The 15048-nt window shown below is 38.5% G+C and overlaps 2 protein-coding genes across 2 annotated transcripts; both read right to left on the bottom strand.

Annotated features, from left to right (window-relative positions):
- Nucleotides 1–47: 47 nt before the first annotated feature.
- sord (sorbitol dehydrogenase) lies at nucleotides 48–4476 on the bottom strand (the record flags this gene model as incomplete). The annotated part of the gene is given in 9 exon segments (XM_035682071.1): nucleotides 48–803; nucleotides 959–1080; nucleotides 1701–1879; nucleotides 2220–2285; nucleotides 2735–2853; nucleotides 3008–3167; nucleotides 3516–3680; nucleotides 4163–4196; nucleotides 4297–4476. Coding segments are annotated over 9 exon segments (1065 nt in total). The 5' UTR covers nucleotides 4351–4476.
- A 578-nt stretch (nucleotides 4477–5054) lies between these two features.
- On the bottom strand, nucleotides 5055–7236 carry terb2 (telomere repeat binding bouquet formation protein 2). The gene is made up of 7 exons (XM_035652334.1): nucleotides 6967–7236; nucleotides 6672–6753; nucleotides 6438–6577; nucleotides 6059–6120; nucleotides 5904–5971; nucleotides 5718–5806; nucleotides 5055–5245 (listed from the first exon to the last, which is right to left on the bottom strand). Exons 1-7 carry the CDS (start codon nucleotides 7028–7030, stop codon nucleotides 5133–5135), a joined length of 618 nt encoding a protein of 205 aa, XP_035508227.1. The 5' UTR covers nucleotides 7031–7236; the 3' UTR covers nucleotides 5055–5132.
- Between the last annotated feature and the right edge of the window lie 7812 nt (nucleotides 7237–15048).

Here is a 15048-nt window from a genome sequence, read left to right as displayed (position 1 = left end):
ACATAAGAAACATATTAAATCTTTGGAAGACTACTCTGCTTTCTTTCTGTGAAGTTTAATTGGCAGTGGCATTATTGATTAATATTCCTGTTGATATAAAATGGTGTGTATGTATTTATTGTTTACTAACTGCATGGAAAGATTCATATATAGTACAAATAATCCACTATTAGTATGGAGAATGAAGATTTTGCTATACATTTCCACTCTGAATCTCTAGTTCCACCTAATGTCTGCAGTTAGGTAGTGCAGGGCCTGTGACCATGAAATATAAAAAATAAATAATTCACATTTTGTTTTTAATTTTATCATTCAAAGATTTTCTTTTACTACAGTAACTGTTTGTAAAATCATCATTAATGTAAAATGGAGCAAAACCTTAAATTATATACAATCATCAAACAAAATGTTGGTTATAAAACAAAGTTGAGTATCATAAAATAATTATTCGTACCATTGAATGCTAATTACATCTCTGGCCTGCAGGCAGTGGAGCAGTCAGTTCAAAGTGCTGTCTGTTATTAGTGTGTCTCTTTGAACTAGCTCAGTTATCTTTCATAGGGTCAATGTCCAGTTTGTGCCTGTCCTGCTAAGTTGCTCTGAGTCGGTCAGGTTTGTTTCACTGCAGAGGGTCAGATCAGGGCTTCTGGTCATTCTTGTCACACTTTAACATGACCTTTATCCCAAGACCCTGACGCGTGGTCTCAAAGGCCTGGACTGCCTGCTCCAGAGGGAAACGGTGGGTCACGAGGGGCTTCACGTTCACTTTACCCGATGCCAACATGGCTATGGCCATCGGCCAGCTGCAACACAGCAAGAAAAACATTTTACTCAAGAGTTAAACCTCTGTGATACACAAATTACTAATTATCCTGTAAGATAACTCACAAGTGGAACTGCCTCTAAGTTTGCTTTAAACATCTGCTTATAGAACAACAATTAATGGATATCTTCTTACGTATTGCAGTAGCGGAAAACCCCTCTGATGTCCACTTCTCTTACAGCAGCATTGATCAGAGGAACAGTGGCCATCTCAGAACCAAGACCCACCAGCACCACCACGCCACCTGAACGTGTCGCCTGACAGAAAATAAATAAATAAATTATAACCTGGATTATTTTATCTGCAGATACTGAAACTTTTTGGCATTTATGCTTCACAGTGAGCAGAGTATAATATAAATAACAAGCAGATTTTTTACTTAAGTTAAAACAGCAATACCACAAACTAAAAGTATCACAAGTACCATACTATTAAATATTAGAATATTATGTATTAACATGCAAGCAGTGTGTTACTGTTGTAGCCAGTCGAGGTGGAGCCAATTTTAACTATTTTATAGACTGTTGGGTAGTTTAATCTATAACATAATCTGTGCAACAAGTAGCTAAATCTGTCAGATAATTGTTGTAGAGTTAAAGTTGCATGTAGTAGAAATACTCAATTTAAGTACATGATCAGTAGAAATTAGTGTATTAAATATGTGACAACCTAACACTTTAAGACATACACTAATAATGTGATTATAAACACGTTTTGAAGCTTGAAAGGAGCTTTGTGTGTCATAATGTGTGTTATGCACATTGAATGCAAAATTGTAAGTACAGTTTCTGAGTAAATGTACTATTGTCTTAGTGCAGATCTACTTTATAATTCTGAATACATCTTTAAATGTTCTTTACTGAGGTTAGTCACATACATAGATGGCAGTTTGAATGCTGCTCTCAACGCCAGTACATTCAATAGTAATGTGAGGCTGAGCACCCAGCATGTCCTCTACACTCTTGGCCAGCTGCTGGGGTCCATTTTCTCTCTTCACTGTCAGCTGGAAGTCTGCACCCAACTCCTTGGCCATTGTCAGGCGCTCTGTGGACAGATCTGAACACAGCAAAGGTGGATTTGTGAACAAAAGTTTAAAAAAAAGAATGAACTCAAGCTGCTGCCAGAAGTCATTTAAATTGAGATTAGAGCTGCACAGTATGTTAAAAAAAAAACTATTGTATTGTAATTACTTTGACAGATATTGCAATATGATTCACAATTTAATTTTCACTGAGAAAAACAACTAAAATGTGACCCAAAATTTTTTTTTTTCTTACATCTGGAAAACAAGATTTGTAGGCCAGATCAGGATATTGCACTAGGTAATGTTGCAATTTTGATAATGTTTAGATTAATTGGGCAGCCCTAGTTGAGACGTTTATAAACTGTGTGTTACCGGTGATGACGACCTGCGAGGCCCCCATTGCCTTGGCAACAAGCAAACAGACCAATCCAATAGGGCCTGTGGAAAGAGAGGAAATAAAGAGTCTGTAGAGTGTTTTAAATATCTGACAACCTAACACTTGTGATTATTAACATGTTTTAAAGCTTGAAAAGAGCTTCATTATATGTCATGTCTCATAATATTCATTAGCTTGTTTTCATTACATATAGTAAAGGATTTGTTAAATATTAAGTCTCAAGGTGCTTAATATTTATAAGGTGCGCTAAGGTTCAGCAGTTTTTCCCAGACTGAAGTTTTGTTGAGTCAGTATGATTCTCACTTTTGTGACTACACCGAGTGTTATATTAGATTCCTTACTTGCAGCGGCATGCCACTCAAATACAGTACCCTGTTTATATTAGTTTGCAGCATGCCCCGAAATGCAGCCTGTAGTGTCTTGTTGATGGAATATTCCAACAAAAGTCTTGTGCTATTGTGTGAGTTTAATAGTTTTGGCTCATTTTTACCTGCACCACAGATGAGCACGGTGCTGCCGAGGGTCACGCCGCCTCTGCGACAGGCGTGGATCCCCACAGACAGAGGCTCAATTAGAGCTCCCTCCTCAAATGTCACATTATCAGGCAGCCTTGATTGTTGGGGGAAAAAAAGTCACAGAGAGAGAAAAGAAGAAGAAAGACAGAAAAGGATATATGCAAAGGTTAGGCAAGAGAGTCAGTTGGCAGTCAGAGATCAGACAGTTGTTAGGTAATCTCTGGTGCAAAGCCATGAAATCCTGTTACTTGTAACAGAAGTTGGCACTGTGCTTGTAGTATTGGCACAGATTTCCATCGTCGGGGGGTGTGGCACAGAAGAAGATGGTAGGAGACAAGTTATATCGTCCGTTTTTGAAGAACTCGTCCATCTCGCGTGGCACACCTGGCTCAATGGCCACCCTGTCACCTAAAAAACAAAAAGAAGAAAACACAAGGTGAAGTTTACAGCCCTGGATGAGTTTAAACAGGTAACTCCTTCGCAGTGTGGCTGAGTAAGACTGAGTAGGACTAAGTGACGCCTTGCATCAAAATGATGCGCTGTGAATGCATATATTGAAATACATATATGGTTCTGCAGGTACAGTTCGTAAAATAACCAGAGTTGACATAATATACCCTTTCTGAATTAGAAAATAAAAATGGTTGAAATGTCAAAGCGTGTCAACTTCAACAGAGTGGCAGATTTCTGAAGTGCACGCTGCATGACTCACTGCTCTTCACTGCCCTGAGACACAAACACCACTCACCCACTTACCTTCTTTAAGGTGCTTGACTGCTGATCCGACCTTCACCACCCGCCCTGATGCCTCGTGCCCCAGCACCATTGGTTTTGTGACCACGAAGTCCCCAATCCGGCCATGCTGCCAGTAGTGAACATCTGATCCACAGATTCCAACAGAGTGCATCTGGAGCAAAACCTCTGGGTACAAAACATGCCGTATAAGACAGGGACACAGTGAGGATGGTGCAGTACTGACTGATGCAGTAAGAGGGTATGCATTGTGTCACCTAGCTGCAAGAAGACACTACAGAGCCTGATTCCAGATGTCTGAATCATTTATTACATCTTAAATGATTTGTTCAGCATATGAATGAGACAAAAAAAAGGCAATTCAGTCTAATTTCTAAGCCAACTACTGACCAGATGGAAATGAAAATCTGTTACAAATATCAATGCAGTAAAACACAAGCTGACTCAAAGATCATTTATTTACAAAGATATACTTCTATAGGAAAATAAATGGAGCTGAAGCATTTTGAAACTAAGAAAGTTAAGTGGATTGATACATTGCATTGAATTAAACATTACCTTTAAATGATTAAAAGCTTAAATAACGCCCCCACATATTGTGGAAAGCTTGTTTAAGTGGCTTAAAAACTATTTATTATGTCACACTGTACCATTAGGTCCGGGCTCCGGGACGGGACGCTTTTCCTGTAAACAAAATGCAAAAAGTTTGCAGTCAGTTTAATTCACAAAGATTGCAACTAATCGTCCCATGCAAATGGTAACATGTTTGTGGTCGGTCTCCTACCAGACGGAGGTCTCCCTGGGCGTGCAGAACCACGGACAGATTTCCCTGCGCCATGACAGATGTAACGATGAGCTGAAAACACGGTGGAGAGGAGAGAGTCCGCGTCCAAACACTAATCTCAGACCCGTTTCTTACTCTGTCAGTGTCAAAGTACAGAAAGCACTCGCTGCAAGCTTCACCTTCCTGATACTGGGGCCGGTACCAAAACAAAGCATGTGATTGGCTGAACACCCGCGGAACAGTCCACTTTGTAGGGGTGACCGAGGGGAAGACCCAACACGGCGACCACGCAAAATAAATAAATAAATAAGTATACGGCACTCATTACATTACTTGTATCCCGTACTATTAGTCTATATTATCGTGAATTGTGTTTACATTATGTTGTTATTTATTATAAGTTGTAATTAGCAAGGAAACCCTTCAACTTCCGAAAGTCCAGTACGATGAGTAGAAACCAGGCTCTTTATACTGAGAGTAACCTGGACACAGTTTGAGTTTGTTGTTAAATAAGTACACATTTTATCAAGTTGAAACTGATTTAAATGAAGTCCCTGATATGTTTTTGTATGAATTGTACAGCATTATGATATTTCTCAAGATTATGTAACACATGAAAGGTTAGGGAATATGTTAGGAGGATAAAACACTTAGAACAATTAAACAATTTGGACAAATTTACAAAATGAGATTAGCGTTAGTTATGTTATACCATTTTATTTTATGTATTCATCTACACTACGTACACACATGCAGGTAGATAATGTCAACATTTAAAAAACAAACAACTCATCTGCCAGTAAAATGAACGTGTTTTTCTCTTCATGCATGTTTGCTTATGTGTGTGGCAAACAGCAATGGGCTTTACACTTGGTGCATCGGAAACACACGGGATGGAAATCACACAAATCACCAGAGTACTTCTGCAGGTTGTCCATGTTGGTGTACCCTGTAGTGAATATAACAACAGAAAAAACATAGAAGAAACTTCTTCCATCAACTGTTTCATAATCTAAATGTATTAACTATCGATTCATCTGTAAATGATTTTCTCAATTAACCGATTAGTCGCTTGGTCCATAAAATGTCAGAAAAGATATAAAGATGTGATTCAAAACTCAAGGTAACGATGCTCAAATGTCTTGTTTTGTCCACAACCAAAAGATGTTGAGTTTACTGTCACGGAAGACTAATGAAACCAGAAAATATTCACATCTGAGCAGCTAAAAAAAGAGAGAATTTGGAAAAAAAATGTATCAAAATAGTTGGCAATTACTTTAATAGTTGACAAGTAATTGATTAACTGTTGCAGCTCCACACCAGACCTTCAATACACGTCAGTTATGTATTATTATCTTATTAGAAACAAGTACAGACATTTTCTCAAAGATCTTACAGTAAATGATAATAAATGTTTTTACCTGTAAACATGTTACTAACTGGATAATCCTGCAAATGACCACACAGAGAGGCGTCACTTTCTGATGAGTCTGTGTCAGGTGGTTCAGAACTGCCAAAAGAGTAAACAGGGACTAAATTAGTTTACTGGACAGTTTGCAATCTATTGAATTCCACTTCCAAATATTTACAGTGTAAACTTAACATACTTGCTAACGCTGACTCCTTTTTCACTGTGCTCATCTTCTGTCTGGCAACTGAAACTCTTATAGGAACCCTGTAAAAGTCCAGTTAAGGTGATTAAAGTAATTTACATGATCTTCTTTTGTGTAAATTCTGTATCGTGGTGTATTTGTACTTGTACCTGTGCTACTGACTGCTCATCGTCACACTCCCAAATCAACCTCCCAACCACATTCCTCACCTCTTAAATGATAATCAGAGAGACATGGCATGAGTGATAATTCATAAAATTGGTTTGCTTTTAAATGAATCAATCATTAGAATGATCACCAACATATTTGTGACTCTTTAACACAATAGTTCAACCAAACTGGTCCCTTTAAATGGTTTTAAGAGACCCAAAGAGGTAAAAGCTTTCCAGTATTTAACAGTAAAAAAAAATGTATTTTCTCATTTCCTGTCTTGTTAATCATCATGCAACCCCTCAGACTTATCTTGGGACCTCACTGTTTCAGTATGTTTAGTTTACAGCGAATCAATAAACATATAGTAGCACTCACCATCCTGTACTGAGGCTGGAGGTAGCACATAATGACCAATGCACACAGACTTTACACTCTGGCGCTTCTCACAGGCGGACAGAAACAAGCTGTGAAAAACCACCACCTTGTTCCAAAGGTAATCTCTGCTCTCAAATATCCTGAAAAACAGAACTACAATTATCACTTTGAGGGGATTATAGAAAAAAGTGACTTGATCTAGGTGATTAACCTGCAGCTCTTCATCAGGCTCACCTCAGAGTATCAGGACATGAAGCATCCTCACTGAAAAGGTAATCTGCTGTTCTCCAACCAGTAATGGACCCACCCTCCAATACTACAGGAAACATATATTATGACCAAAAGCTCAAAAGTGTAGGTCCAATTTAAATCCAGATTTGTGGCAGTATTTTTCCTTTTCCTCCTTTTATAACACAAGTCTTTGTTTAGTGAGTTATGTTAACCTGATCAAATGTTAGTGGTAGCATGACTGTGATAATGTGTCTTAGCTTAGCTATTACAGAAGCATGTAAAATAAGAGGTAACTTACTCCAAAAGTTGTGACATGCCTGAGGCACGCTGCTTGAAAACCAGGCAGACTTCTTCCTAAACATAATGTCACTACAGTCCTCGTTAGCCCATTAATGTTAGTTTCAGTTAGTAAACTCGTAATAAATCCTCTTCAGCTTCCTGTCGTTGTCTTTGTCTGTCTTTTGTTTTTCTCAAAACCTAGCCAACTCTTCCACTGAACCGTAGACATATATAACGCTATGTAAGTTATATATTTTATGTATAGTTGTCTATGAACAGGTGCTTTGTCCTTTGGCGCTCAAACGGCTCTGCTGCATTTAAATGCTGTCGAAAACTGTCGGAAATTATGGAATCCGGAGAAACGGATGACGAACCAAACTGGTAAGGTAGGCCTGTTTGTGCTTATTGTTTAATGTTTCGTTTTTTATCCGTTTCTTTTTAAACCAGTAAAATATAAGTACTTAAAATCACAACCACCGAAATAAATTTTGCAATTTGCCCAGCAGTTTGCTAGATAACTGGTTACAGTGTTTTCCCTTGGACACTGGACACAACTGGGTCACTCATTGTATCCTGCATAGCTGCATTTACGATATCAGCACACCTGACTTTATGAGTGAAAATATTCATTCACTGTGACCTTCTCAGACAATGGCCCCTGTGGACGGTGAGGGATCCAACTTGACAGCAAGAAACATTGTGAGCAGACCTGCTCCTGAACTGTCACACACAAAGGTTTCAGAAAGAACTTGATGTCCTCAAGCCAAGGTATTTCCTATCTCATATACTCCAATCAGCTATAATATTATGACCACTGACAGGTGAAGTGAATAACACTGATTATCTCGTTATCATGGCACCTGTCAGGCCCACTAGGGGGCCCAGGTGGTCATAATGTTATGGCCGATCAGTGTAAGGCATGTTTTATTCTCAAAGGTCATATGAGGAAATTCTAGTGTTTGACGGCTGCAAGGAGATCCTTTTTTAGATTTTCCAGAGCGTCCAGAATATTTATTAGCACCTCCACCTGGTGACATGAGAATATGATGAAAAATATTATCTATAACTGACATGAACACTTAAAACATAAAATAATGACAGCTTCAGAGGCTGTTTGTCAGTCTATTTTGAAAGGTTACATGTACTGTATTTCGGCTAATACCTCTCAATAACTATTCAACCTCCTGACTGAATACTGTGTAATGTGCCTGTCCTGTTTTCACATTGATGACGTTACTAAGGATGTTCCTCAGAGACCCATTGTGGGCCCTGTTCTGGTCACAGTATGTAGAGATCATATACCCAGCCTCTTTCTTGCATGTTTCAGAGACATACATTTAATTCCTCCTGTGACCAGTTTTAAAATTGAGTGGGTGAGAAATGTACTATATATATAGACAAATGTGGGATTATCAATTGGAATATAATTGAGCAACAAAAGTCCAAAACACATTCCCTTGTTCAGTGTTTTGATGATGGTGGAGAGTGCAGTCTAACATGTTGGTCCAAAAGCTCCCATAGGTGTTTAATTGGGTTGAGATATGGTGATTATGAAGGCCATAGCAAATTATTCACATCAATCTAATTCTAATCCGACCAGTTATTGTCCCTGCTTGGCCCGTGTGGAAGCATCTGCCTGTTTTTATCTTACTCTTTATTGAGGTTTTTCCTACGTCATTCATCTGAGGTACCATCAGCAGGTTGTGTTTTGTAGTGCTACATCATTTCACCACCAGGTGGCAATAGTTTGTAACATATACACTTGATCCCCAATGGTCCATTTCATTCGGTTTAGTCCAACGATATATTTAAAGTCAAAATCGATCAGGCTGTTATGACTTTGAGGTTTTTGTTTAATTTCATTAGTGCAGCTGCTATTGAATAACCCTCCACAGGAGGTGTAGTGCCATATCTTCTCAACACAACTACCTTTAGAAAGCAAAGCTATATTGACTTTGTGATATTGAGCTTATGACTGAGTGACTGGGACTGAACAATGGTGCAGCTTTCAGTTGATGGCATTGCACAAGAGCTTTGATTCATACACACCTGGTGAAATTCAGTCTTTTACAGATAGAAAGCTTATAAAACATTTCATTTCAGCTGTATTATGTTGTCAAATCTCACAATAACATCTAGGTCTGTGTACTGGCTGGTCGATTCGCTCACATATTGGACAGCAGTTTTTGGCTGTATGTAAACATCAGCATCTCTGCTTTATGTTGTATAACGTCCTCCATGGGGTTGTCTGCAGGTCAGGCCCTTATTGCTATCACACAGACACACACACACAGAGCCCAATCTTGTTTATGAAGCCCAATAATGTCATGTAACCTTGTGTTTTATAACAGCGGCTGCCTATTAAGGAAGATATTGCTGTACAGCAGTATTACTAGTATAAGTGATGGGCTATGCTTGTTTGAACTCTGAGAAACCAGAGAGCCTATCACTCTGTCACTAAAAGGCATGGCATAGGTTGTATTTCAGGTTATCAGAGGCCTTGGTAATTGCTTGGAAGACAACTGAGCACACCTACTGCCTGTCCATGCGCAGGCACTTGGCTCTGTGTATTTCCTGCCGGTGTGACAGGGTGGACATACAGGCAGAAAGGCAGAGACTCTGTGTAGATTACTGCATGCATGTTTGTAATGTTTTGCTCAGCTCGCCTACATATACTGACATTCCTCCACTCCATACAGTGGCTGGTTGAGGGGGGTTCAAAGCAGGGATATCTCTGTTGCCATGACAACAGCGAAGCCCCACCCTGTTTCTTATTACCCAACCCCCAAACATGCTCCGTTCACAACAAAGCACTGGAAAGAGGGGCTGGTTGGTGGTACATGCACTGAGGTTTAACTTGAGCAGAAGAACAGGAGGCAAAATGAATCTGTTGTTGATTGACCTTAGCAGTCGACACCTTTGTTATTATAATAATGTGACAAAATCAAAATTGTTATAGGTTATCTGTTTATTTTACTTGAACAAAAAGCAGTATAAAAATGCTGGAATATATTGTTCTTGGAAATCCTTGTGTTCAGTTACTTTCTAATGCAAATGTTTACTGAAACATTAGAATGTATCTCTTCCAACTAGTCAGTTCAATGTTTAATGGAGTGACATAAAATGAATCATAAAATTAAAGATTATTGTTTAAGCCGTTTGTCAAGCGAAATTGCCAAACATTCTCTGGATCCAGCCTGTCCATTGTAAGGATTTGATGCTTTTCTATATTTAATATCTTTGTAAATTGCATGTCTTTAGGTTGTGGACTGTTGGTGGGAAAAAATAAGCAATATAAAGATGTCACTTTGGATTAGTATGGGCATTTTCTAGTAGTAGTAGATTCCTGCAATTAAATGGAACGCTGAAACAACTAGTCAAATCTTTAATTGGTAGATGGACAGTTTTGCTCTCGTCTTAGTCTTATGAGATAATAAACAAGACATTTTATACACTAAACCATTAATCATCAGATTTCTGTAAAGAAAATAACTGTTAGCTGCAACCCTGATTAAATGTTCATGTAATAACTGGGGATGTATTATCATAGTGCAACTGTTACATTTTACATGTTTCTTGCTCTTTTCTTCTTCGACTCTGGCCTGTTGGGTGTTTGTGTGTCCTCTGATGTCCAGGAATAATTCACATAATCTGAATTATGTAAAAATTACAGGATCTGTCCCCTTCCTCCCCTTTGTTTGCCGTTGTGCTGATTTTGTCCTTTCAGCTTCCCTCCTGCTGGACAGAGTGAATGGCCTGCAGTGGCAGAGCTGGCTGCCCCGGGCTTATCCATATCCCCTCTGTCCCTCATGATATTGTCCCATTGTGTGGTAGCCTAGATTATTGTATTGCCATTGTTGTTGTATTATTGCTGTTGTTGTAGTTTGTTTTAGGGCTTCAGCTGACAATTCTTTTCTTTTTTTTCATCTGAGATCAACTGATTGATCGTTAAAACGTCTATAAAATGTCAGAAAATAGTGAAAAATTAACCAGTAGTTCTACCCAAACAACAATAACCCAAATGTATTTATTTTGGTATTGTAGAAATCTCAGAAAACAAGCAAATATTCACATTTGAGAAGCTGAAAACAGTATTTTTTTGTCATTTATGCTTTAAAAATGACTTCAATGATTAGTGGACTATCAAGTTTTTAACCAACTAATCGACTAATTGACTAATCCTTCTCTAGTATGTTGTTGTAATAGTATAGTATGAAAGCCATAATATCATTACATAGATTTGTCTCTGTTTAGATTTTTTTCACAAATGACACAGATCAGATAATCCTGATACGGAGATGCGTTTGTAGGTTTTTCTGTCTGCTTTTTTGGCCTTGTTTTGGTTTGTCTTGTACTTATTTGGTATTATTGCTATACCCCTACTATGGCTGTCTTTCAGATGGAGTGATATGTGCTACACATGTTTTAATTGGACTGTTTTGATGAAGCGAAGGCTACATTCACATAGGAATTAAAGCGGGTAGCCGACTCATCTATGTAATCTTTAATGAGACGTTCACCAGAAAGCATAAATAATGGGCAACCTGATTAAACATTGCACAGAAGAAAGATCACAAAAGCAGAAAACACAAATTCTAATGATTTCCCAACCATGTAAGGACTGTGGGGACATTTGTATGTCGTGGAGGACTGGGAGCTCTGGACTATAAAATAATGTCCCGAGCTCCCAGACAAGCTCAGTAACAACATCTTGTCTTTATGAATTGGTGCTGGCTTCAAATTTTATATATTTACTGCTTCCAGACATCACCAGATAGCCAGTCAGCATTCGTGCACAGTACTTTGTCAGAGAGATGGAGCAGTAAACCTTACTGGAGTTATATCATTGAAGAGTTATAGAAGAGTTGATTTGCTATCCGCACCAGTCTGTCACCTTAACTTGCATTCACTTTAGTTCAGTGTTAAATGAGCAGTCTATTATCTCCCCGTCTCTCTCTCTCTTTCTCTGTCTCCCTATTAAGTCTCTTTCTCTCCAGCTGAACCAACAACATCAAAGGAGTGTGCTTCAAATCGCAGGTGTTGAAGGATTAAGGCCACCGCAGGATAGGGTTTTATTCTCAGCCTCATCTTTGATGTAGTGTCTCTTTCACTCACTTGTGTTTCTAACCTGTAACATGGATTGGTAGCCCAGAGTGTCCATTGCTTAACTGAAAATATGGAGTGTCTCCATTCTCACACAGCTACATTAAGTGGATTCAATTCAAAGAGGATTCACTCAGGAACTGGTAAATATGTTCTGATTAATGTAAGTAGTTGCACAAATAAAGACAGCATCTTAATGTAGGAGGTTTGAACTAGGGCATTATGAAGATATATACTGTCTATGGTCAGATTTCTACATAATGTTCATACTGTGGTAACTATTCCTTCAATGTCCCTGGTTGAATTAGGTCATTGTAGGCAATATTGTACACTAGTGATCCAGAGTTTAATTGATTTTTAGCCATGCTAGTGGTGTGGCTGTATGGATGTCAGTGGCAGTGTATGGGTTGGTTGGTCCTCCACTTTGGTCCAGACTGACATATCTTTATAACTGTTGGGTCAATTGCCTTCAAATTTAGTAGATTTCCTATAGTGCCACATTTATGTTTGATATTTGTGGTATTGAGGAATATGTCTCAACAATTATTGTATGGATTGCCATAATATATAGACATTCATACTTCCCTCATGATGAAGTTACAACCTTAACTTTTCTAACTTAAGTCAGAATTTGAGTTTGTCCTTTATTTTGTCCTAAATACTAAAAAACAAATACCTGCAAACCTAATGACCTCCCCATCACCCTAAGCTGTACTTTGTGTTTAGTGCTAAATAGCATGCTAACCTTTGCTAAGATAGTGAACATTGTAAACATAATACTTGCTAAACATCAGGACTTTAGCGTTGTCTTTGCAACCATGTTAGCATGCTGACATTAACATTTAGGTCAAAGCATAGTTGTGCTTCAAAGAGCCACTAGCATGGCTGTCGACTCTTGTTATATGGTTTTTGCAGCAATGTGATGAAGTACTTTGACTTGACATGTATTTAAATTGTTGGATTAGTCAAAAAACAGGCATAATTATTTGTAATTGAGAGAAATAATTCTCAATTGATTTTATACAAAATTGCACAATGCACCATACAGTATATGAGTATAGTGATATAGGATTTCATCCATATTGCTCATCCACAACTGGACCCTGTCATAGATGAAGATCTTATTTTCACGGTAACCATAATATGTGTTTGCCATTATGTGTAACCTTAATATTTGACTTTTTAATGAAAGAAATATAAGAAAATCCTCCTGCTTATTTTTTAGCTTGTCACTGTTGTGTTTTATTGCTGTGTTTGAGCTCATTACAATACTCACAACCAAATTAGCCAGCTATAATAGTAAAGTCATAATTAATGTAATGCTGGTGTTGCCCTCTTTGTGTTGTGTTCAAACAGAAAGTAAAACGTAGGAAGGCAACTACTGCATAGTGTTACAGTGCTACAGAGAGGTGTTGGCAGTCTGTCAGGCCTGCAGAGAATGTGTGATACATATCAGAGCTCACCAAACTTGACTTTATGGAACATATTTAAATTAGAAGTATTGCAATTTTTAGTAGAGAACCTTCTTACAATCCACTGAATGTCATGACATTTTGGTAAAACTAAACATTCATCTAAACCTCACCTACCGAACCAACCGTGAAGAGTTCAAACCTAATTGAATGTGATGTCTAAAAGTGCAAATCTCACATGCAAATATTTCTTTCACAGTTCTGTGAACTCACACTTGTATCTAAGTAAAAGTGAAGCAGAGGAGACAAGGAAACTTTTCCAGAGTGACCGCTCTGGTGCTAGCTGTGGGCTCTATGCTGACCTTTAACCCTGGTTGGGTCACCGGGGTGTGTTGGTGTGCTGAGGAGGGACAGGAGGGTACATTGCTCCCCAGACCGTTAAGAAGCCATGTAGGCAACAGCTGAGCAGTGCCTGACAGTAGCGTGAGAGCAAACGTCGCAGACTCCACAGGCTTACCTTTAGGATAAAAGACTCACTCTTAGGCAAGCATATACTGCAGACTCATACATGCATCACATTCACGTGCACATGCATGCACGTGTTTAAACATTTGCGTGGCTGCACGGAGGTATCGGTTAGGCAACACACAGAGTGAAAGATGTCTTTGAACAGAGGACACCTGTGAGACAGAAACTGCCAACAGAATCAAAGTTTTGACTGACTGTAGCTAAGTTTGTGTCTCACCAAGGACTGTCGTGCTGCTATGCCAGACCATGTGTGAATGTTATTTGCCCTCGATGGGTCCACAATGAGTCATCTTTTGGAGTTTGGAGGATGGCATCACTAAGAAATAGCCGCTCCCTGGGGTTAACACCCCGCTGAACACCAGCCAGCTAAATTAACGACCTGACTTCTCTTTCTTTTTTCACTTTCCTCCCATCATGTTCTCTGTCTTTGCCCTTTGAGTTTATGAACTGACATTTCATACAACTTTTTATGATTTTTACCCCATGGACAGCAGTTGAAAAATAATTTTTATATTTTACGGTGCACTGTGGAGTTTTCTTGTAAACAAACATAAGTTGTGTTAACAGTCAGTGATGCTCACAAAAATTCAGTGTGGGTACCTTGAGGTCGAATGTCAACGCATTTGCTTCCTCATAAAACATTGAATACTTCCTTTACTTACTAACTACATACTTTGAAACTTGCACGTTCACTAGCTACCATTCCCTGTTTTTGTTGGTGTATTGCAGCATATTTTGGCCCATATCCGCCACATGTCGATCAATCCCCAGCTGTAATGAAGTACTTTGCATAGTACTTTACAATAGGTATTATCAGCAAAATGCGCTTAAAATGTAAAAACTAAAAGCACTTATTTTGCAGCAGAATGCCCCTTGTCAGTTTTATATTGTATATATTATAATATTTTATTGTTATTACTGATGAATATACAGTATATTTAACACATTTGTTACTAATTATACTGATTATGGTTAGTCGTAGCAGAATCCTGACTGTGTTTGACCTGAATGTAACCTTGATTAGTATGCTTTGTAACAGTGTTTACCCTACTATTTCA

This window comes from Morone saxatilis, unplaced genomic scaffold, assembly GCF_004916995.1.
Source record: "Morone saxatilis isolate NCDOM2014 unplaced genomic scaffold, NCSU_SB_2.0 Contig11, whole genome shotgun sequence".
Lineage (NCBI taxonomy): Eukaryota > Metazoa > Chordata > Actinopteri > Moronidae > Morone > Morone saxatilis.
The sequence above is the reverse complement of the archived record's forward strand: the minus strand, read 5'-3'. Positions and strand labels throughout refer to the sequence as shown.